Source organism: Neolamprologus brichardi, chromosome 3, assembly GCF_056152115.1.
Source record: "Neolamprologus brichardi isolate AB-2024 chromosome 3, ASM5615211v1, whole genome shotgun sequence".
NCBI classification, from domain to species: domain Eukaryota; kingdom Metazoa; phylum Chordata; class Actinopteri; order Cichliformes; family Cichlidae; genus Neolamprologus; species Neolamprologus brichardi.
This window is the reverse complement of record NC_142106.1, coordinates 53,957,727-53,979,359: the sequence shown is the minus strand read 5'-3', so window position 1 is coordinate 53,979,359 and position 21,633 is coordinate 53,957,727. Positions and strand designations below refer to the sequence as shown.

Genomic DNA, 21,633 nt, shown 5'->3' with positions numbered 1-21,633 from the left:
GCTGCTGTAGGTGTGCAGAGCTTCAGTCACCGGAGCTCGGCTGGAAATGAGCTCTTCTCATCACCACAGCAGCTTCAGCCCATCGTTAGCTCAGCTGTAAGAACACCTCGATGGGCAGGGACCAAACACAGCATCATAATAACAACAGTGGTAACTGGAACAGTTACAGTAACAGGTCACAGAGCTCTGGCCCCTCCCTGTCTGTATCTCACATATCTGTTTCCTGTGCTCAGTTATTATATTAATGACACGAGCATAAGTAATACGTAATTATCTTGATGGATGTTGGACGAGGAGGCCTGATAGAAATGCCAGTCAGGTTTATAATAAGTGCAAAGACAGGATGTGCAGCAGGTTCCTGTTAGTGTTCGTTTGATGTCGTCAAACTCAAAAGTTAAAGATGTCGAACTCTTGGATACAAACTGGGTGCTTCAGTGAAACATGCAGACATCTGTACATGTTTTGGTGGGATGGCTGTCTGGGTTTATTAGGACAATATGAAGTTTTCAAACATAAAAACAGAATGCAGTCACGTGCATTGGCCTGATTACATCCATAGCAGAACACACAGGACATGTCAGCTGGATAAACTGAGTAAATGAAGTGCAGACAGGAGCTGATCAGAGCATTTCCTCTGACAACAGTCTGTGTGTGCAGACTAACTGTGGCACTGCTTGAAGAGCAGGTTGTCTGATGTAGGACAACAGCTGCTTAATAGGCCAGATGTTTTCAGCTGGAGAAAGGTGAGACGCAGGTCTTTGTAACGATGAAGTCTGGCTGTAGTAAGACAGATGTGTGTGCCGGTTCCAAAGACACTAACGACCTTCATACCTTCAGAGATGCAGGGTCTGCTCCTCCTCCTCTTCATGAGGAAGAATGTCACGTTTGATGCACCTGGTCAGAGACGTGTTTACAGTTTGCTGCAGTCCATTTAAAGCTAATTCTGCCCGTAGAAGAAGACCTCTGGACCATGGTCACATGACCTCTGGACCATGGTCACATGACCTCTGGACCATGGTCACATGACCTCTGGACCAGCATGATCTAGACCAGCGTGATCTCGACCAGCGTGATCTCGACCAGCATTTTCAAAGTACAATAACAGAAACAGGAAAACAGTGAAACAGCTAAAGTTGTGTGAGGATCACGGGCAGTTAGACTCATTTTAGCCTTTGTCCAAATCCTCTGTCGTCTTTACGTTGAGCAGCATGTTTCTGAACCTGTGGCATCATTAACCTCATCAGTCTGAAGAACAGCACAGTGCTCGTGTTTCATGGTACTTGATGCTACATTTCAGCTTTTGAACGGCTGGAATCATTTAGTTGATGATATGTGCGCTGGTGTGTGTCGCCTACCATTGGCTCCCTGAGTTTAACAGCTGCTAATAGCTGAACCTGTTAGCCGTGCTCTGTTCACCTTTCTGTGAAATCAGCTGATCTCCTTCAACCTGCTGTCTTTGTCTGTTTTGAAACCTTTGTGTGGAGCAGTCTAACAGTTAAAGCCTTTTATTCGTGCTGCTGCTGGGCCCTGCTGGCATCGAGCTTTGCCTCTTTAACACATGAACACAGGTTCAAAGGTGTTTAAATGACACATTTTAACTAAAAAATAACAATTTTTGTGTTTGTGTTTGATTTCTTGTACATTTATTTCAGGATGATGAAGTGGATCTGTATGTGGGCGTGGCCAAGTGTCTGTCTGAGATGTCTGACACAGAGATTGAGAGGATCATGAAAGTCTCTGAGGTACAGTGTTAATAACACCAGCAGAAAATGAACAGAGGGACCACGTCCACTGTTTCCATGTGCTGAAGCGCGGGCAGAAGTACGTTTGGTTTACAGGTTCAAAGACATGTTGTTGGTCTCATAGTGGAAATGGAAGTAATTCCAGTGACCTGTAGCTCATATTGCTTTATTACTTATAGCTGTCAGTGTGTGGACAGTAAAACCTGCATTCTTCCTAATGCCCAGCAGGGGGCCCACTACACAAGTGTGTATTTCTAAAAGGAGCACTTTAAGTAAACGTTCAGTTTGACCAAATGTAACCATATAGTGATTTATGTTAAAAGCTTTCAGTAATTTAGAGGAATCTTCCTCACATGGTTACTTTATTCACTTCAACAACAGTCGTGCTTTATACTGTGAGGTCGACCCTACAGTAATAATACAGAGAAAACCCAACAATCATGTGACCCCCTATGAGCAGCACTTTGGTGACAGTGGGAAGGAAAAACTTCCTTTTAACAAGAAGAAACCTCCAGCAGAACCAGGCTCAGGGAGGGGCGGGGCCTCTGCTGTGATTGGTTGGGGTGGGAGAAGGAAGACAGGATAACTAAACATGAAATGGTGACAGGTGTGTAGTTTGAAGCCCTCTCAGCTGCTGCTGACCCTCGTTGTTGATCCTCTGCTGGCTTCCTTTCAGCACACGTGCGGTGATCACGTCACGCCTGTCATTCAGTCTGTGACGGTTCGTTGAAGCTCAGCGTGCGCTGTGGCTTTAACATCTCTGCGTTCTGTTTAGACTCAAATGGAGAAGACCTGCTTCGTCTTAGCCTACCTGACCTCTCAGGGACGAGTGCCCCTCCTTAGTCTTAATGATGTCATTGCTGGGGTCCTCCGTGGTTGGCCGAGCCGCAGAGTGGGGTGGCTCCTCCTGCAGACGTTTTACCAGTGTCGCCTGGCAACCAGCATCAACACAGGTGAGACAGGAAGGCGTTCCTACTGCGTGGAAAGTGGATCTCTCCTGATCTAACAGACGACTGACACCTGTGTGTTTTACCATGATGGTTTTCATTTAGTCAGCATCTTTGTCACAGGCATCTCCAGACGGGTGGAGTGGCTCCTGGAGCTGATGGGACATATCCGAAATGTTGCCTACGGCGTAACAGACGTCCAGCGTGGAGACACCAGATCGGTATGTTTCTGAGTGACCGCCATGTGACTCCCACACATCCTCCTCTTCCTCCCAGCAGCTGAGCTTAGCTAAATGCTGGTCCACCATGACGGTGCCGTGTTAACTACAGCGAGGCTGCTCTCGAGTATCAGCAGTAGAGCAAAGCTTGCTGCTGTTTGCTTCTTCTGTGTATCTGAGTTGGTGGAAGCAGATTCTGTGTCGTGTGTTTCTAACTGAGTGTGCTCTGCAGGCCACCGACTTCCTGTTCCAGCTCTTTGCTGCTGCAGTAGTTTCCTGGAGTGACCACATCATGCCACTCCTCTTTGGCATCCGGGTCCAGTGGTTTCCATGGCAGCCAGACCCCAAGCCTCAGGCTCTAACACACGGTCTATATGGCGAGGAGTCGTCGGTGGACGGCGCCCTGTCCCGGTGCCTGTTATCGATGTCCCACAGCCTCCCTCGGCTCCTGGACAAGGAGCCCTGGAGCAGCCAAACGCCCAAGGTCAGTGTTTGTGCTGTGAACTTTGAACTTTAGCTCAAATGTCACTCGTTGTAAAGGTGCAGAAGGGATGACCCCGTGTGTGTGTCTCAGTTCATAGACTGGCTTCTCAGCATCATGGAAGCTCCTGACCAGAGCGTGTCAGCATCAACGGTCAGCACAGCCAGGGGTGAGCAAAGCAGCCTTTTTCCTACTTACACATTTCATAATATTTCACTCTGTTTGAACCACAGCAGCACACAGACTGTTGTCTCCATAAACTACTTCATGAAATCACATCTAAACAGTTTAATTAGATATAGATTATTATTATTACGATCCTTGTGCAGATCTCATTGAAATTAAGACCTGGCCTGAGTTTTGTCAGGTTCTTACATCCTCGAGGTAAAAACGTCACTATAAAGCCAAAAGTACTCCCCTCTCCAAACCACTGAATGCAGGTGTTCAGTCACTTGTGGCCACAGGTGTATAAGCCCGAGCAGGTGTTTGTGCTGCTGATAGGATGGCACCTGAACACAAACTCAAGTTGAGGCGACAAAGTGGAAGCAACTGGGAACGACAGCGTCTCTGCTGTGAAGTGATAGGCCATCTAAAATCGAAGGGCGGGGTCAGCCACAGCGTGCACTAAGCACTTTCTAACATTCATCCATGTTCAAGGATGGCTGGCGAGCAGACTGGGATCAAACCACCAACCTTCCTATTAGCAGATGACCTGCTGAGCTGGAGCTGAGCTGGAGCTGAGCTCTGCAGCGGTTTAAAGCACAGCAGCAGAGACCATGACTCAGACTTCATGTGACAATCGAATGGAGCAGTCTGGGCGTGGTGGAGAGTTGTCCAAGTGTAAAGCTTGGAGAGGGCGATTATGGTGTGGTATTTTACACAGCTTCGTGCGTCCAGCCAGGTTTGGTGTGGAAGAACTTGACCTCTGTGGGATGAGTTGGAGCGAGGACTCAGCCAGACCTTCTGATCCAACATCAACCTGACCTGCTGAAGCTGTTATAGTTGCAAACTAAATCATATGTATTCAGGATGGAAAGTCAGAGAAGTTCACGTGTGTGAAGGTAGACGAGCGAACACGTTTGGCAATAGTGTATTTTCATAGGTTTCACTAAAGTGACCAGTACACCACCAGCTGTGGTTTCTTCTTTACTGGTTTTGCCCCAGAAGCTAAACCTTGGTGGTAAAGCCTGTATGTTCGGGTCTCCTTGTGAAATGCATCGTGTGTTTCATGGACTGGTTCTTATGCAGCACTGTTCTTCTCTGAGCGGTTTATACTCATCCACGCACGTCTTTCTGTGCTTACATCGCACTGCTGTGGATGCAGATGTGTGTATTTAGGTTAGAAGCCTGAATTTCAGCTCAGACACATGAAGTTTGTAGTTTCTGCTGAAATATTTCTGTCAGTGATCACAGAGACAGAACAGTTCAACCAATCATGGTCTCCAAGAACCTGGTTGTGTCGGAGCTCCACCCTCACCACGTCCCTCAGACAGGGTCGTTAGACTGTTAGTTTCTCTGCACTGTTGCAGGTTAACTCACAATATCAAGTTACCATAGAGGGGACTGTTGTGATTCAGCTCTATATGAATAAATGATGAATTGGCCAAATGAGCTCCACAGGCCTCATCTGTGGCAGTCTTTACATGAGAACTAATGCACCATGTTTATTGACACTCAGCTGACAGCACTGTTGGAAAAGAAGTTGTGGAAAGAGCAGGTGGTATTTTAAGAGAGGTTTACTCAAACATCAGTGTTCATACAGGCAGGATATGCTGAAAAAATGACCTGGTCTTCAGAGCAGCCAGATTCCTCTGATTTCTCTGATCTCTCTGATTTCTCTGATCTCTCTGATTTCTCCTGTGGTTCCTTTCAGCTGCTCTGTTGGCACTCAGGTCCTCTGCAGAGTTCAAGAAGAAAGCCGTGTGGACCAGAGCGTACGGCTGGTAGCCCAGAGGAGCCTCGGCGTCCTGCTCAGGCGTTGCTGCTCGTACACAAAGACACACACGGCTGCTGGTCTGAGCTGCTGTTTAATGTTAGACAGTAACTGTACTGTAGGAATCTGTGCTGTCAATAAAAGTGCAACAGAAATCATTTTGGGTCTAGAACATCCTTTTCTCTCTTTACAGCAGATCGTTAAATTCGACTTCATCCGTAACTCCAACGAGCTGTGACTTCATGTTACTTCCTCTTCCTGTTCCACTTCTCCAGGTGGTGGTGCCTCTCCTTCAGCAGCTGCCCAACTGTGAGCGAGGCTCCTGAAAACCAAGCAGTGTTTTACATCACAGTTACACTACAGTTACTGTACAGTTACAGTTACACTACAGTTACACTACAGTTACATCACAGTTACTGTACAGTTACACTACAGTTACATCACAGTTACTGTACAGTTACACTACAGTTACTGTACAGTTACACTACAGTTACACTACAGTTACACAGTTACACTACAGTTATACTACAGTTGCACTACAGTTGCACTACAGTTACTGTACAGTTACACTACAGTTATACTACAGTTGCACTACAGTTACACTACATTTACACAGTTACACTACAGTTGCACTACAGTTGCACTACAGTTATACTACAGTTACACTACAGTTACACAGTAACTGAACAGTTACACTACAGTTACACCACAGTTACACTACAGTTACACTACAGTTACACTACAGTTACACAGTAACTGAACAGTTACACAGTTACACTACAGTTACACTACAGTTACACAGTAACTTCATTCATGACACCAATTTAACATCCCCAGATAGAAGATCCTCCTCAGTGTTGTCACCACAGACCTGGTCAGAAATCTCGGACACCAACTATGATGATATGACAGTGAGGCCTGTAACTGTTCTTCATCGTCCTAGTCTTCCTCAGGAAACTGTCACTCGTAGTTTTCCCAACAGTAACAAATCAGGAGAACCTGAGAACGTTTTGTATTCTTTTCCTTCAGTCTGTGTTCTAGTTCAGCTGGATTTAGGTCGTGTTAGTGAAGCGACCGACCTCTGTGTCTAACATCTTTTTGTCTTAGTTAAGGTTCTCGTCTAAACGTGTTTGCTGTACATCAGCCTCACAATGGCACGACTAACCGTCTCATTAACCCTCATCCAACCAGCATGTTCAACATACAAGGACGAGCGACTGAGGACCACAAGAGTTAAAAAACTAATAATGGTAACATATTTCTTAGTTCTGTAACGATTATGCAGTATCTAAAGAAAAAAGTAAAACTGTCTCTGCAACGTTGCAGTGGCCTATGCTGCAAGTCTGAAATGTATAGTTTAATCTATTTTACAGCTTTTATTAAGTTTAATCCACATTATTACTCAGAAAACCTCACTGGTATCAGAGCTTTCAGTCATTTTAAGTATCATTTGCACAGGGAAGTTGTGTGTAAACATGGACAGAATCAGATCAATGCTCACCAAAAGTGAGTCTGATTTATTGAGACAAACTTTAACGTGGCTGCACGCAGAAGCTGAAACAACCAAAGCTAATCAAAGTAGTGGCTGACTGAAGACGACTGCAGTGACCATAAATGTAAAGGAGGAGCTTGGACTCAAACAAACGTGGATCAGTGCAGCACGTCCATCAGGTGACTGTAATGTCACAAAGGGTTGTTCTCCGTCTTACCAAGAGTGAGGACAGGCAGGTAGAGCGCCAGCACCACGGGCAGGTGGCTGTTTGGAGCTGTTGTTGAGTTGAGTGGACACGACTGGGAGGCCGTTTGCTCAACATAAGGCAGCGCCTGATAGATGGTGGCAGCTGAGAGAGAAACAAAAAGGGGAACAAACGCTTCACTTGCTGTGCTTTTACTTCATTCACTATCACAGTGTTATTGGCCTGTGTGTTGCTGATATACAGAACGTTCCTCCAGCACTTCTGCTTACAGCACAGAGGTTACTCACTGCAGCTGGAATGCACTGTGCTCATTTCCTGGCTTCATATCATCAGCTCTGCTTGGCTAACCCATTTCCTGTTGGCTCCCAACACTTCCCTTACACAACACTCTGACCACACAATGAACCTCGTAATGTTGAGAAGTCAAAGTACTTATGAGCTCAGCTTTCAGTTTGTTGGAATAAAAGATGGAAACTCGATGATTTAACACCTTCAACGATGACTGTGAGGATGTATAAGGGGATCCAGAGCGTGTAGCGAGTCCACAGCATGGTGATGGACGGCTTCTCCATGACACACAGCAGCTCGTGAGGATACCTGTCATCAAACCACAGGCACAACTTATTGGACGAGAAACATTTGCATCTGGAAATCCACTGGAACTACGAATGTACTCAAATCATCACGTCGTATATCATAATGCAGCTACATATGGTCTAGTACGAATACGGCATTAAAGATATTATTATTATTATCATCATTATTATTATTATTTTTTTTTTATTATTATCATTATTATCATTATTATTATTTTTATTATCATTATTATATTATCATTATTATCATTATCATTTTTATTATTATTATTATCATTATTATTATTATTAGAGACATTGTTGAAGTTCTGCCTTCAGAACAGTCAGTCTGTCCACAACATTGGAACAAATGTGGATGTTTGGACTTCAAATATTTAGATGTGAGTGCGTGTGCACGTTCATAACCTTCTACTGATACACACATCATCATTGTTAATATTAGTATTATGTGTGTGTGTAAATACGCTCCCTCCTCAGGCCTGGTGTTATGGAGATCACCATGAACCAGAACACCAACGCCCGGGTCACGGGCCGGTGCATGAGTCGTTTGAGGCTCCGCTGTGACATTTGTGGTTTTCAGGGTTTTTATTGTTACTCTGGTTTTTTTCCCGTGTTATGAATAAATCTTCGGTACTGGTTTCATTTTGTTGTGTTTATCTGCAACACCTTAAAGGCCGGTCTGTGGTGCCAAAAAGGTTGGGGACCGCTGGTGTAAATAATAAAAACTCATTAAAGCTCCAGTCAGATATGCTTGGTTGCCCTGTGTTATTTTTTTTAATGTACTTAATTTTTCGATTATTATTAAATGAAATAAGTATTTGTTTTCTCCTTTCTTGCGTATGTGCAGTTATAACTTTATCAATAACTACTCTTATTGTTCATGAACTACGGCGTGTCCCTTTCAGACATCACCAACTTAATATTTTCCATCTAGCAGACAAATCAAACATCATGTATCAACATGTCACAAAGTGGTTTCTTTTTCACAGAAATAACCAAAAATATTTCCACTGCGACCTGATATCAGTGGATCCTACACTGGAATGTAAACTAGCTGTTTAGGGGGAGGGTTCCTGCCCTGGGTATCTGCTTAGAGGGAAAGTAAGACGTCATGGTTTAAAAATGTAGATAGTTTGACACATTAGTAAAATAATTGTGCTGAGAGGTCAGGTCCAGGGAGTGCTGTTCAACTGTAAGGAACTAAAAGCTTCTTAAAGCTCTGCATCCTGTGTGCTTTTAAAACGATTTATCAAAGTAAAGTTGAAGTTTGAAAAGCGGATGTGTTTGTGCATGACTGTAAAACTACATTATTGGGTTCAAACGCAGCTGCGTCCTTATAAAACCTGCGGTGCGTACCGGAGGAGGTCCAGGACGTTCCAGAAGAAGAGCTGCACACACACCACCGGTTTACTCTGCAGCTCTGAACCAAAACAACAAAAGTGCACAAGTGTGTGAGACTACAGATTCTAGAATCAGAACTGCTGATTTCATTACTCTGAACTTTTAAAGGCAGGTTTTGTATCTGAGAGCAGGGACACTTGCTGTGTTCAGTGTGACTCGTCTCTGCAGAAGGTCAGGGCTCTGATAGTTACAGTTAGTGGGTGACTTACTGGGCAGGTGGATCCTGAGTGTCTTTTGCAGTCAGGGTTCATTATGGTCCTGGTTGCTACTGGAAATAAAGAAACAAAAGGAGGGTGTGTTGTTCAGGAAGTACAGACTGTAGCTCAGCAGGTAGAATTACTAACTGGAAGGTTGGAGGTTTGATTCCTGGCTGCTCCAGTCTGCACGCCACGGTATCCTTGGGCAAGATATGGAACCCCGACTTGCTCTCCGATGCTTCCATCATAGTGTCATTGTTAGAAAAAGAAGTGCTTGTGTGAATGAAGCACGCTGTATTAAATGCTTTGACTGCTCATATAGAAAAGCAGCTTATAAGAACTGGTTCATTTTCCAGATAATTCCACTATTAAGACAACAGACATTTGGGAGGCTTTCTCCTGAGAGTAACACTGAAAGTCTTGCTGCTCCTCCACAAAATGAACTCTTCAGTTTAGCTTTGATTAAAGACACAGCTCAGCTAAACACAACTCAAACTAATCTACACTATTTTTCTTTATTACGCAGCATTTTTATGACCATTTCCAGATGTTTCTAAAGATGAAAACAGAATTAAACTCCAGCCTGATCCGTTTCTGAGGTTCCTGACTCTGAACGTCCCTCAAACGCCTCTCTGATCGTTTCCTTCCGTCGCTTTTACTTTCGCTTTCGTGAATGTTGTGTCGCAGTTGATCGTCTCCATGTTAAGGTAACGTTAGCAGTCTGTACTGTTTTCCTGGCTAACATCAGCTGTGTGCAGCTTAGTTTCAGCATAAATCTGCTTCGTTTTATGTGAGATCAGAGTCTGGGAATGAGACAGAAACAGTTAGTTGATGATCAGCAGCTGAACTCAGAGTCGATGTTACTGTGGATCCACTGACTGATGACTGTAGGCAGCTTCTCCTGCCTCCATCAGTCTGTGGATGTATGGGCTCAAATTGTGGTCATAAATATTTTGTACTTGTAAATCAGGATTTGTACTTAACCAAAAATACGTGTGAAACTCTGCACTCAAGTTTCAAGTTACTAGTACGTCCCTATTTTTCTTCCTTTCATCTGATTGGCCAATGTCATGTCAATCACAAATTTAACAATCCAATCAGAGAAAAGCTGGGTTTGGCTATTGGAGGGCTGCTTTATGAAGCTTCAGGTCCTTGAAGGGAATAAATGTCCCTTTTCATGCCAGCTCAGCGTTTTCCTTCATCACTAGGAAGGAAAACAGTCTGTGGTTGTCCGAGTTTTGTGATTTTTGTGTCACAGGTTTACGTGCTTAGTTAGCAGTTAGCATTAGCAGCACATGCTGCGTCCGATATGAAAGGACCTTTATGCTGCGCACTGTGACTCACAGCAATGGTTCCCGGTGTTGTGCCAAATTAGGTATCCCCGACAGAATTTGTTTCCCTCCCCTGCGTCGGGAGTACACGCTGGACTGTCCAAATCACGGACAAATGGTATCCCACATTGTTGATTTTTAGTTTACAAACACTTCTTATAATGACTAACTACTCCTGACATTTTTGAGATGTTAGCTCTTTATACAACGAAGTTATAGTGGGATACAAATAATATCAGGCTGATCCTGCCACAATTTGTTCCCCCTGTGTAAATCACGGACAAACAGTATCCCACATTGCTGATTTTTCGTTCACAAACACTTCTTATTATGACGCATTACTCCTGAAACTTTGGAGGATTTAGCTCTTTATATAGTAAAGTTATAGGAGAATAAAAATAGTTATCAGCCAAAACGTTAATGGTTTGTTAAAAATAATCCCATCTGTTGTAACCCTCAAACTGAATGGTAATGTAACGATACTAATTTTTCACTTTTTCACAAAATGAAAACATCAGTACTTCTTGGTGCTCCCAGCACAGGGGAAACAAATTCTGTCGGGGATACCTACTTTGGCACAACACCGGGTCAGCCCTGACTTTGTGTTAAACTAATCCTAAAGTAATAATGGTATTTCTAACCACTGATATACTACAACTTTATCCTTTCAACAGCTACAGAAGGTTAGGGATTGTCATGGCATTGACCAATCAAATGAAAGGAAGATAAATAGGGTCAAAATTTGTACTTGTAACTTGAAACTTGAGTGCAGAGTTTCACAAGTATTTCTTGGCTAAGTACACACACAAATCTTTTTTACACACACACAAATTCTTTTTACACATACAAATCCTGATTAACAAGTACAAAATATTTATGACCCCAATTTGAGTCCATAGGTGGATGTTCATTAACTGCTGACAGTGAGACAGGGGTGTCCTTGTTGCTTTTCGGAAGTCGCTGCCAACACTTCATCTATAAAATGCATTTCTCTGCTCGTTCGCTGTAGTCTGCTGTTGTATTTATATGCAGGTTATTTTCCTTTTTCAGTTTAACTGGTGATATTCATTCGTGTATTGTAGGTGAATGCGCTGATGTTAGTTCATAAATTCTGCAGAGTTAGTAAACTGGCCGTTTTTGCTCAATAATTCCTGTTTCATGTTCAAACCATCAGACAGAAACTCTGTTTTTATGTTCTTCAGCCTGTTGTTCTTGAGGTAATCTGTGATGCATTCAATGACCCTCCACATGCTCTGAGGGTCATTTGAAGAGAAACAGAACTTCATCTTTAGAGCATAAGTGGGTTTTTGCCCTCTTTATGCCCGCGGTCAGGCTCTGTTTATTGTAGTATAACACTCATAGGACACAGCGTCCTGCTGCACACACACTGCACACAATGACAGCTGCAGAGTTTGTGTCTGATGTATTAAGTATGAAACACTGTTGGGATCAAATCTGGTCAGAATGAATCCAGGTGCAGGTGTGTCAGTTTAGGACCACTGGACTAACATCCAAGTGCTCACAATATAAAGTGTATTCTGTAGTAACATCCTGGTGTTGCAGCAACAGTCCCACATGGAAACATCAACAGTCAAACTCAAAATCTCTTTTTGTCAACAATAAAATGACAGCAGACCAATTTGAACAAAGTTGGTAAAAAGCTTCAGAAATTAGTAAAATATTAAAAAGTGTCTTGATGCTCAATCATCCAGTAAATCCCCAAAAAGTTGATTCTGTTCATCTGGATGTTTTCAGCAGCATGGATCAGTGTGAGGACAGAGAGGAGGGAGTCCCTCCCTCTAAAACCACTCTGTGTGGGGAACATGAGAGCCAGACCAAAGCTCAGAGGTGAGATGACCATCTCTAACTGTCCATGACTCTTCTCCATGTCACAGCTCAGCACTCACATCACTGCTCCATCATTATTCACACTCATACCTCTGTGTGTGTTGTTTTAAAGCCCAGAGCTGTGGGGCGTACCAGGCTCAGCTGGACATAACCCTGAAACTAATCCAGAACCTGGACCTGAACCCAGCTGTGTTTCCTTAAAGAGCGACGTGTCGAAAGATTTTATTGTAAACTTTAACAAAAGACTGTTATGTGACAAAGAGTAAGTTCATTATTTTTATGAGTTTCAGATTGTTCATCATGTCTTTAATTTAATATTTCCAGTTTTTCCTTCCTATCTCATGAAGCTGTTACATTTATTGTTTTTCTTTTAGGATCAATAAGAGGCCAGAATCTCCTGGACCTGAACCCAGCTGTGTTTCCTTAAAGAGCAACAAGTCGAAGGATTGGGGTGTAGACTTTAAAGGATGTTCTTCTGCTGCTGAGAGGTAATGTGTGTCTAGATGTTGTTCCTGACTCTGTATTTTTGAATAAATCCTCATGTTTAATATCAGCTCAGCTCTTTTTCACACACATTTCTATGTTGGTATGTGAAGCGGTGTGTGTTGGAGTGTTTCCACAAACACAGCAGTCAGAGTGGAAAGAGTGGATGTTGTAGGAGGTGTTTGTGTAGTGAAGAGGCTGAGTGTCTGTAGGACTCCAGCTGCTCCAGCAGGTGTCTCCTTTGTGCTTTGCTTCAAACACAGTGTAGGGAGGAGCTTCCACTCAGGTGTTTCAGGTGTTGCTGGATGGAGGAGGACAAATAGTTTTTCCCTTCAGTGACACTTCAGCAGCTCAATGTTCTGGGGAGATGTTTGTCTTTATGAAGGTTTATGGATTATTGTTCTTACTTTGGTTAAACTGAGCAATACATTTTCCATCTGACATTTAAAGTAAATTTCCAGGTGAAAAAAAAGATCTGCAGCTGCAGCCTCTGTGATGTTTCACAGTCTGAAAGTAAGTAGCGCCGAGTACAATAACCTCAGTTTGATCTGAATTAAGAAGCAGAAAGTTAGCGGCCATCCAGGTCTTTATGTCTTTATGACATTCCTGCAGTTGAACTCATTGGTGTGTGTTATCTGGCTTCATGGACAGATAGAGCTGGGTGTGCTTTGTCTTCTGATGATGCTGCCTTGGTGATTTCAACATCCATGTCTGCTGTGACTCTAAACTTCTGGTCAAGGGCTTTTTAAATATTATTGACTCTTTTAACTTGACCCAGTGGGTTACTGGTCCCACACATGAAAAAGGTCACACACTAGACTTGGAGCTTTCCCACGGGCTGGATGTGTGCATCACTGAAATATCTGAGTTGGGCATCTCCGATCATTTTCCTGTGTTGTTCACTCTAAGGCTGCGCTGCTCGGTAGATAAGCCGTGCGTCTCAGCGTGTAAAAAGCGAGCGCTTAATGCTCTAACAGCGCCGCTTTTTCTGCTGCCTTTATGGACTCTGGAATAATGAACTCCAGCTGTTAAAGTGTTGAGGACCTTTCGGACATTCTTCATTCTACCTGCACTGATATTTTGGACTCTATTGCTCCGTTCAGGACTCTGCGCGCTAAGCATTTATCAGAGCTGTGGTTGAATGAACATACGCACTCCCTTAGACGTGACTGTAGACGCGCCGAAAGGAGATGGAAAAAGGACAGATTGTATGTTTCTCTACAGATTTTAAGGACTTTCTGTCTTTCTGCTCACCAAGAAGCTGTAAAAACTGCAGACTGAGTTTGTCTTAAACTTAGTGTCAGTAAACAGTCACAGGCCTCAGGTACTTTTTAATGTCCTCAATCGTTTTCTTCGTTCACGTGATAATGTCGGAGTCATTTCTTCACCAAGTATTTGTGATGATTTTTTAGCATTTTTAACAACAAGGTTCTATCTATTAGGGCTCTTGTCTCGCCGACTGCTGCCTCAGATCTGAGTCTTTCTCCTGTGTGCTCAGCTGTCTTACAGCAGTTTGATCCCGTCTCCCTTAATGACTTGACTGCGGTAGTTTGTAAAATAAGATCATCACACTGCCCCTCTGATTGTCTCCCCCCAACTACTCTTTCAAGTATTGTCAGGTTGGAGATTGGCCTATAATTAGCTAAGACAGCTGGGTCTAGGGATGCTTTTTAAGTAAAGGTTTAACTACAGCCAGCTAGGGATGGGTACCGTTTAGATTTGAAAACCTGCTAAATCAGAATCAGTTGTTGATGATGGCTTTTTTCTTTTACATTAATCACGTATAATCTTAACTCAAAGTGAACATAGACTTGATTGAAGTAACTCAGATCAGCCAATTCAAAATGCTAATTCAATCAACTCTGAGTTTATGGCTAGACTCAGTTTGTTGGTCCTGCACCTTAAAACTATTCCCTGTTTGTCCCTCATTTTTTTTGGATATTTTTTTCACATCTTATGTCACGGCTAGCGGGGCGAGCCATGTTGAATTTAATAAAGGACCCAAGATGCCGACACTGCTGTGAAGTGAGTGAGCTTTATTGAAACGGTGAAGTGCAGTGGAGATGGCCTGTGCAGAAGCTAAGATAACCTCTACTGAAAAAACTAAAAAACTAACCTGAAACCTTAAACGGAGACACGGGGAGAAAACACAGATGAACCAGCAACAAGCAGGAGAAAACAAAGGGCTCATATACACAACAGAGCAATCAGGGAATGAGAAAAGGGAGGGAGACACAGCAGGATTCATTGGACATAACCAGACAAGGGGAAGAAAAAGTAGACACACTAACATAGGACATGGCACTGTCAAAATAAAACAGGAAGTGAACACAGTGACACAAAACTAACACAGTACAGAGGGAACACAGAAACCAAAACCTCAGAACTAGAAAATCTTAGTCAGAATGAAATTGTAACAAAAGACAATAACAATCAAAACAAAACTACTGAGTCCACAGACTCGGGACATACATCGGCTCAAACTGTGGTCATAAATATTTTGTACTTGTAAATCAGACTGTGTATTTGTGAAGTGAGTTTTGTAACATTGTAAAACAAAATGTCTAAAAAGTTTATGTTTTTGCGTTCATTGATTTGTGTGTGTAAAAATGTAATAAATGTAAGAAACATTAGCACTACTTTTGCTGACACAAAGTTTGGCGAGCACTGCAAGTTGGCACTTTAAACCAGTCACTGATATAAAGAGAGCTCCTTGTTCCAGGGCATCTGAGCATGGAGGGAAAGCTTTATGCAGGAGATGGTAAGAGCTGTTGGACTAAAGAAACTGAGCAGAAAACTACAGACATCTGGAAACTGAGTTGTTAATTCTCAGTGGGATCACCAGGACTAGCAAAGCTTCACCATGACAGTCATCTGATTGACTGAACCATCCAAACATCACTTCATGGACCTTTAGCTTGTGTCTGTGTGTGGACAGACATAACATGAGCTAATTATTCATTACTTCTCCACAGAGTGGACCAGGAGAGAGCAGAGGTTTCCACTGGCCAGTCTGCACAGCAACATCAAACACACCTGGACTCTGTGGTTATGGTTTGTAGTACTACGTTTACATTTGTTCTTTTCAGTCATGTCTATGCTGCACTTTGTGGACCAGAGGATTGTCAGTGTCATAAATCAGAGTTTGGGCTCCATGATTTCAGTCAGATTGGGGTGACTGTAGCTCAGGAGGTGAGCAGGTCAGCTACTAGTCAGAAGGTTTGTGAATCAAACCCTGGCTGGCAAATGTACTGGGTAACGTACTAAACCCAAGCTGTCCTCTGATGCATCCATCAGAGTGTGAAAGAAAGTATTTAAGCATAGAACAATGTGCTTGGTTGAACGAGGCATGTTGTATAAAATGCTTTGTGTGCACAGAGTATCAAAGAGAGCTATATAAGAACCAGTCCATTTACCACTGGGTAATTCATATAGTCTTCTTTTCCAGCTGCTGGAGGAAAACATCACCATGTTTGTGAAGAACGAGCTGAAGAAGATCCAGAAGGTTCTGAGTCCAGATCACCCAGAAACTTTAAAGAGCCAGATGGAGGATGAGGAGATGTTTGAAGGTGAGGATGAAGATGAAAGAAAGAGCTGCAGAGAAGCATTTCTGAAGATCACACTCCACTTCTTGAGGAGACTTAAGCAGCATGAGATGGCTGACCATCTGCAGAGCAGTAAGAGAATTTCTCTAAAGACTGAATAGCTCATGAAATGGACCAATAGACATTCATCCTTTCAGGGTACTGAAAGGCTATGATATTTATTGTATAATATTTTTTTCTGAATTTCTTACCTTCAGAAATATTTGCTCCACTCTGTAAACGTGAACTTACAGCCCAACTGAAGAAGAAGTTCCAGTGTGTGTTTGAGGGGATCGCTAAAGCAGGAAACCCAACCCTCCTGAATCAGATCTACACAGAGCTCTACATCACAGAGGGAGGGACTGCAGAGGTCAATGATGAACATGAGGTCAGACAGATTGAAACAGCATCCAGGAAACCAGACAGACCAGAAACAACAATCAGACAAGAAGACATCTTTAAAGCCTCACCTGGAAGAGACGAACCAATCAGAACAGTGCTGACAAAGGGAGTGGCTGGTATTGGGAAAACAGTCTTAACACAGAAATACAGCCTGGACTGGGCTGAAGACAAAGCCAACCAGGACATCCAGTTCATATTTCCATTCACTTTCAGAGAGCTGAATGTGCTGAAAGAGGAAAGGTTCAGCTTGGTGGAACTTGTTCATCACTTCTTTAATCAAACTAACGAATCAGGAATCTGCAGGCTTGAAGACTTCCAGGTTGTGTTCATACTTGATGGTCTGGATGAGTGTCGACTTAATTTGGACTTCAACAAAACTAAAATCCTGACTGAAACAAGAAAGTCCACCTCATTGGATGAGCTGCTGACAAACCTCATCAGAGGGAACCTGCTCCCTTCTGCTCGCCTCTGGATAACAACACGACCTGCAGCAGCCAATCAGATCCCTCCTCAGTGTGTCGACATGGTGACGGAGGTCAGAGGGTTCACTGACCCACAGAAGGAGGAGTACTTCAGGAAGAGATTCAGAAAGGAGGATCAGACCAGCAGGATCATCTCCCACATCAAGACATCACGAAGCCTCCACATCATGTGTCACATCCCAGTCTTCTGCTGGATCACTGCTACAGTTCTGGAGGATGTGCTGGAAACCAGAGAGGGAGGAGAGCTGCCCAAGACCCTGACTGAGATGTACATCCACTTCATGGTGGTTCAGGCTAAAGTGAAGAGGATCAAATATGATGGAGGAGCTGAGACAGATCCACACTGGAGTCCAGAGAGCAGGAAGATGATTGAGTCTCTTGGAAAACTGGCTTTTGATCAGCTGCAGAAAGGAAACCTGATCTTCTATGAATCAGACCTGACAGAGTGTGGCATCGATATCAGAGCAGCCTCAGTGTACTCAGGAGTGTTCACACAGATCTTTAAAGAGGAGAGAGGACTGTACCAGAACATGGTGTTCTGCTTTGTTCATCTCAGTGTTCAGGAGTTTCTGGCTGCTCTTCATGTCCATCTGACCTTCATCAACTCTGGACTCAATCTGCTGGAAGAACAACAAACAAGCTCTCAGACAGAGAAATATTTTTATCAGAGTGCTGTGGACAAGGCCTTACAGAGCCCCAATGGACACCTGGACTTGTTCCTTCGTTTTCTCTTGGGTCTGAAGACTAATCAAACTCGTTTGCAAGGCCTGATGACACAAACAGAAAGTAGCTCACAGACCAATCAAGAAGCAGCTCATTACATCAAGGAGAAGCTCAGTGAGAATCTGTCTGCAGAGAAAAGCATCAATCTGTTTCACTGTCTGAATGAACTGAATGATCGTTCTCTAGTGGAGGAGATCCAACAGTCCCTGAGATCAGGAAGTCTCTCCACAGATAAACTGTCTCCTGCTCAGTGGTCAGCTCTGGTCTTCATCTTACTGTCATCAGAAGAAGATCTGGATGTGTTTGACCTGAAGAAATACTCTGCTTCAGAGGAGGCTCTTCTGAGGCTGCTGCCAGTGGTCAAAGCCTCTAAAAAAGCTCTGTAAGTCATAAAGTTTCTATTATTTAATTTATCGTAACTTTATTTATGATGATTTATATCTTTTTTTAGTCTGAATAGCTGTAACCTGTCAAAGAGAGCATGTGAAGCTCTGTCCTCATCTCTTCAACTAGAAGACTGTGAGCTCAGCGCTCTAGATCTGAGTAACAACAACCTCCAGGACTCAGGTTTGACAGTACTGTTTTCTGGACTGAAGACTGGAAACTGGAAACTGGAAACACTCAGGTCAGATATTGTTGTTTGTGATTTGACTTGAAATTTGCAACTTAAACACTACATTTATTTTTATACTGACATATCCTTACTTTAAAATCTTTTTCAAAGGTTTTTCTTCTAAAACCATTTAAAACCAGATTTTTAGTCAGTGTAACTACTGTGAATTAGTGAGATTTAACTATCAGCTGCTAACAGTCTACATTTGCTTGTGCAAGAAGTTGAAAAAGTGTCAGAAATGAACAGATAAATAACTACAGGGCAGGACAGATAAACTTGTGTCAGTTTATCTGTCCTGCCTTGTAGTTATTTACCAGTGGGGTTTGATAAAGATCTGGTCAAGTTATTCACTTCTCAAAAGGAGGAACTACAGGGAAAAAACTACCAAGAAAAATTAGTTGTGATTGGTTGGTAGATCTGTCATGGAAACACACTGCCATCAACGTCTGTTTTGTTTTTGTCAAAATCACTGTAATATAATCATTGTACCTTTATATACATGTGACTTATATTAATGCTGCTGCCCTCTTGTGGCTAAAGTGTAATTATGTTATTGTTATTAGGGAAAACATTTGAGAGTAACATGCCAAATGAATCAGCACTTTGGCTTTAGCTTAAGAAATCCTCATTTTTATGTAATCAGTTATAGTTGCATGTATTCATTATCATAATTTAACCTTTAATATTGATGTCTTAAATTGATTTTGAGTAAACTAGCAATAATTTTATGGTTGTATTAAATAAAGACATCACTAATGAATTAATTATTTCAGTAATTAATTTAAAAATGTACATAATCAATTAAAAATATATATTGATAATGAATTATCCATTTATTTCATTTAAAATGTTTCATTATTTATTTATGTACAATTCAAATTAGTTAATCACATATTTAATCAATTATTGGTTTGTTTTCTATTTTAATTATTTTACTGACACATTCAATGAATTATTTAATGATGTATTTATTTAATTCACGTTGCTACTCCTGGCCCTGCATCGCTGTTCATAAATACATTTTATTTGTAATCTTCACCCATCAAAGTCAGGGGGCGGGGTTAATGCTGATCAAGTCAAAACCATTGCTTTGGTCTGGTGGGCGTTCTTTTTTTTTTAATGTTTATTTATAAGATTTTAAGTTCGAAGTTACATAAAATCACACCAGACAAAGGACATAAGATACAAAAACAATAACATTCAAGCACAGAAAAAAACCAAAAACAAACAAGCAAAAAAAAAACCCAAACAGGAAAGAAAAGAAAAAATACACCGGTTAGCCAGTACAAATCAAAAGATCTTCTGTGTGAGGTTAGACAACAACAGAGAGTTCACCAGATGTGGGGGACAAGTCCAGGAAGGAATCAGGTTCCGGCAGAAGTGCAGTTTCACACAAACACAAAGTGCAGTCAAACCGGTTAAAGTTTATGTTGAATCCCTGTTAATATGATTGAGAAAAGGGCCCCAGATTTCGACAAACTTAAAATGAGTGTCAGCCAGACGATAACGAACCTTTTCAATATACAAACATGCAATCATCTCACGTAGCCAAACCCTAAACAATGGAGGAGATGGTGATTTCCAGGCTCTAAGAATAAGTCTTTTGGCTACAATCATGCCAAACATTAAGGCTTTCTGAAGAGGACGTCTGAGTGCCAATGAGGTTAGGGAGTGGTGGGCGTTCTTTCAGTGGGCTTTTCTCAAAACTATGTAGGCCTACGCACCAGGGTTTGGACATGTGTGGACCCAAACTATACTTAAACTTTACCCTTTTTTGTGTGTCACCAAATACACTTTAATATCTTCCAGACAAGAATGTAGTGGCATAATCTTTAAATATCTGCTCACTTTGTCAAAATGAACCTAATCATCTCAGATGATTTCAGTGATGTCTGCCAGCTCACCTTGCAAGTGGTCGAGCTTGTATACCGCTGACAACGTGGCACACAACTCGCATTACCCCCTGCTGACTATCTCTCCCGAGTTATTTATTTATGTTACTTTCAACTGTTCCTGCAAAGAGTAAGCACGTGTTACTGATAAAAGGTCCAATAGAAGCAAAGTCTAAAATATGAAAACAAACATGAGGGACAAACAGGAGCCTTTTTCAAGGCACAGGTTCAACAAACTGAGTCTAGCCACAAACTAGAGTTGGCAGCTGTGAGTTTTCGGTTCATGAAGGTCTGACCTGAGTTACTTTAAGTTAAGACTATGCTTCTGAAACAAGCATTAAATTATTAAAACTAACATTAAAAAGATGTTTAAGGAGGAAAGAGAGCATTTTCACCACAGCATGTTCATGCTGTTTGTAGATAATGAAGACTGCTGTTCAGCCTGCTCCAGAAATTATTAAACTGCCTTAAAAAAATATTATTAAACTGTATTCTAAAATAAAGTCTGATTAAGATCTGATCTTTGTTGGGGGTTTTTCAATAAGCAGTGTTACCTGTGTATATGCATGTTTTAATAAAAGAGATAATGTTGCTGTTTCAGTTGACTGTACAAGGCTTGTTAGACATAATGTCTTCTAATGTCCACAAGTCTGTATGATGTGTTTTATAGTTTCTAACAAGCCTTTTAAACTTAAGTTACTGCATTGCCGAAACACCAACATCTGCTTATTGAACAAATTAAAAACAACAACAACAACAACAACCAAAGACCACACATCTGATTTTATTTGTTTATTTTTTTGGTTTTATTTTAATAGACTTCCAAAAGTTATACCATATATCAGATTTCCAGTCATTAGAGCAGATAAGTGGCAGAACTATATTACTGAGGTACATGTTTACTTATTTAATTGATGTCTGTCAATAAATCTATTTAATTTAAATTCAAATAGCCCAAATCTGTATTAAAGCAACAGGTTCACTTATAAAGTATTCTGTAGTTATCTTAGTGTCCATCGCCCTTTCTTTTGAATCCCCTTTTTAACCCAGATCGGTCACTTTG

The 21,633-nt window shown here is 42.0% G+C and overlaps 3 protein-coding genes across 4 annotated transcripts in view; 2 read left to right on the top strand and 1 right to left on the bottom strand.

Annotated features, from left to right (window-relative positions):
* Positions 1-5,477, top strand: part of LOC148105845 (focadhesin-like) — a 32,238-nt gene extending 26,761 nt beyond the window's left edge. Inside the window, exons 39-44 of the mRNA XM_087838904.1 lie at positions 1,653-1,742; positions 2,518-2,695; positions 2,813-2,910; positions 3,140-3,391; positions 3,482-3,557; positions 5,262-5,477. Coding sequence (XP_087695030.1) covers positions 1,653-1,742; positions 2,518-2,695; positions 2,813-2,910; positions 3,140-3,391; positions 3,482-3,557; positions 5,262-5,335 — 768 coding nt within the window. The 3' untranslated portion in view covers positions 5,336-5,477. The remainder of the gene's footprint in view (positions 1-1,652; positions 1,743-2,517; positions 2,696-2,812; positions 2,911-3,139; positions 3,392-3,481; positions 3,558-5,261) is intronic.
* Positions 5,478-7,004: 1,527 nt separating this feature from the next.
* LOC148105844 (very-long-chain (3R)-3-hydroxyacyl-CoA dehydratase-like) lies at positions 7,005-11,829 on the bottom strand. The gene is made up of 4 exons (XM_087830788.1): positions 11,712-11,829; positions 8,971-9,034; positions 7,509-7,615; positions 7,005-7,162 (listed from the first exon to the last, which is right to left on the bottom strand). The coding sequence occupies exons 1-4, from the start codon at positions 11,827-11,829 to the stop codon at positions 7,005-7,007; spliced, it is 447 nt and encodes a 148-aa protein (XP_087686914.1).
* Positions 11,830-12,302: 473 nt separating this feature from the next.
* The window catches only part of LOC148105837 (NACHT, LRR and PYD domains-containing protein 12-like), a 219,542-nt gene continuing 210,211 nt past the window's right edge, over positions 12,303-21,633 (top strand). The window contains exons 1-7 of one of the 2 annotated variants that reach the window (XM_087838937.1): positions 12,303-12,391; positions 12,504-12,641; positions 12,760-12,879; positions 15,850-15,928; positions 16,323-16,551; positions 16,677-18,447; positions 18,517-18,690. In XM_087838937.1, coding sequence (XP_087695063.1) covers positions 12,303-12,391; positions 12,504-12,641; positions 12,760-12,879; positions 15,850-15,928; positions 16,323-16,551; positions 16,677-18,447; positions 18,517-18,690 — 2,600 coding nt within the window. The remainder of the gene's footprint in view (positions 12,392-12,503; positions 12,642-12,759; positions 12,880-15,849; positions 15,929-16,322; positions 16,552-16,676; positions 18,448-18,516; positions 18,691-21,633) is intronic. The other variant, XM_087838935.1, reaches the window with a different exon arrangement.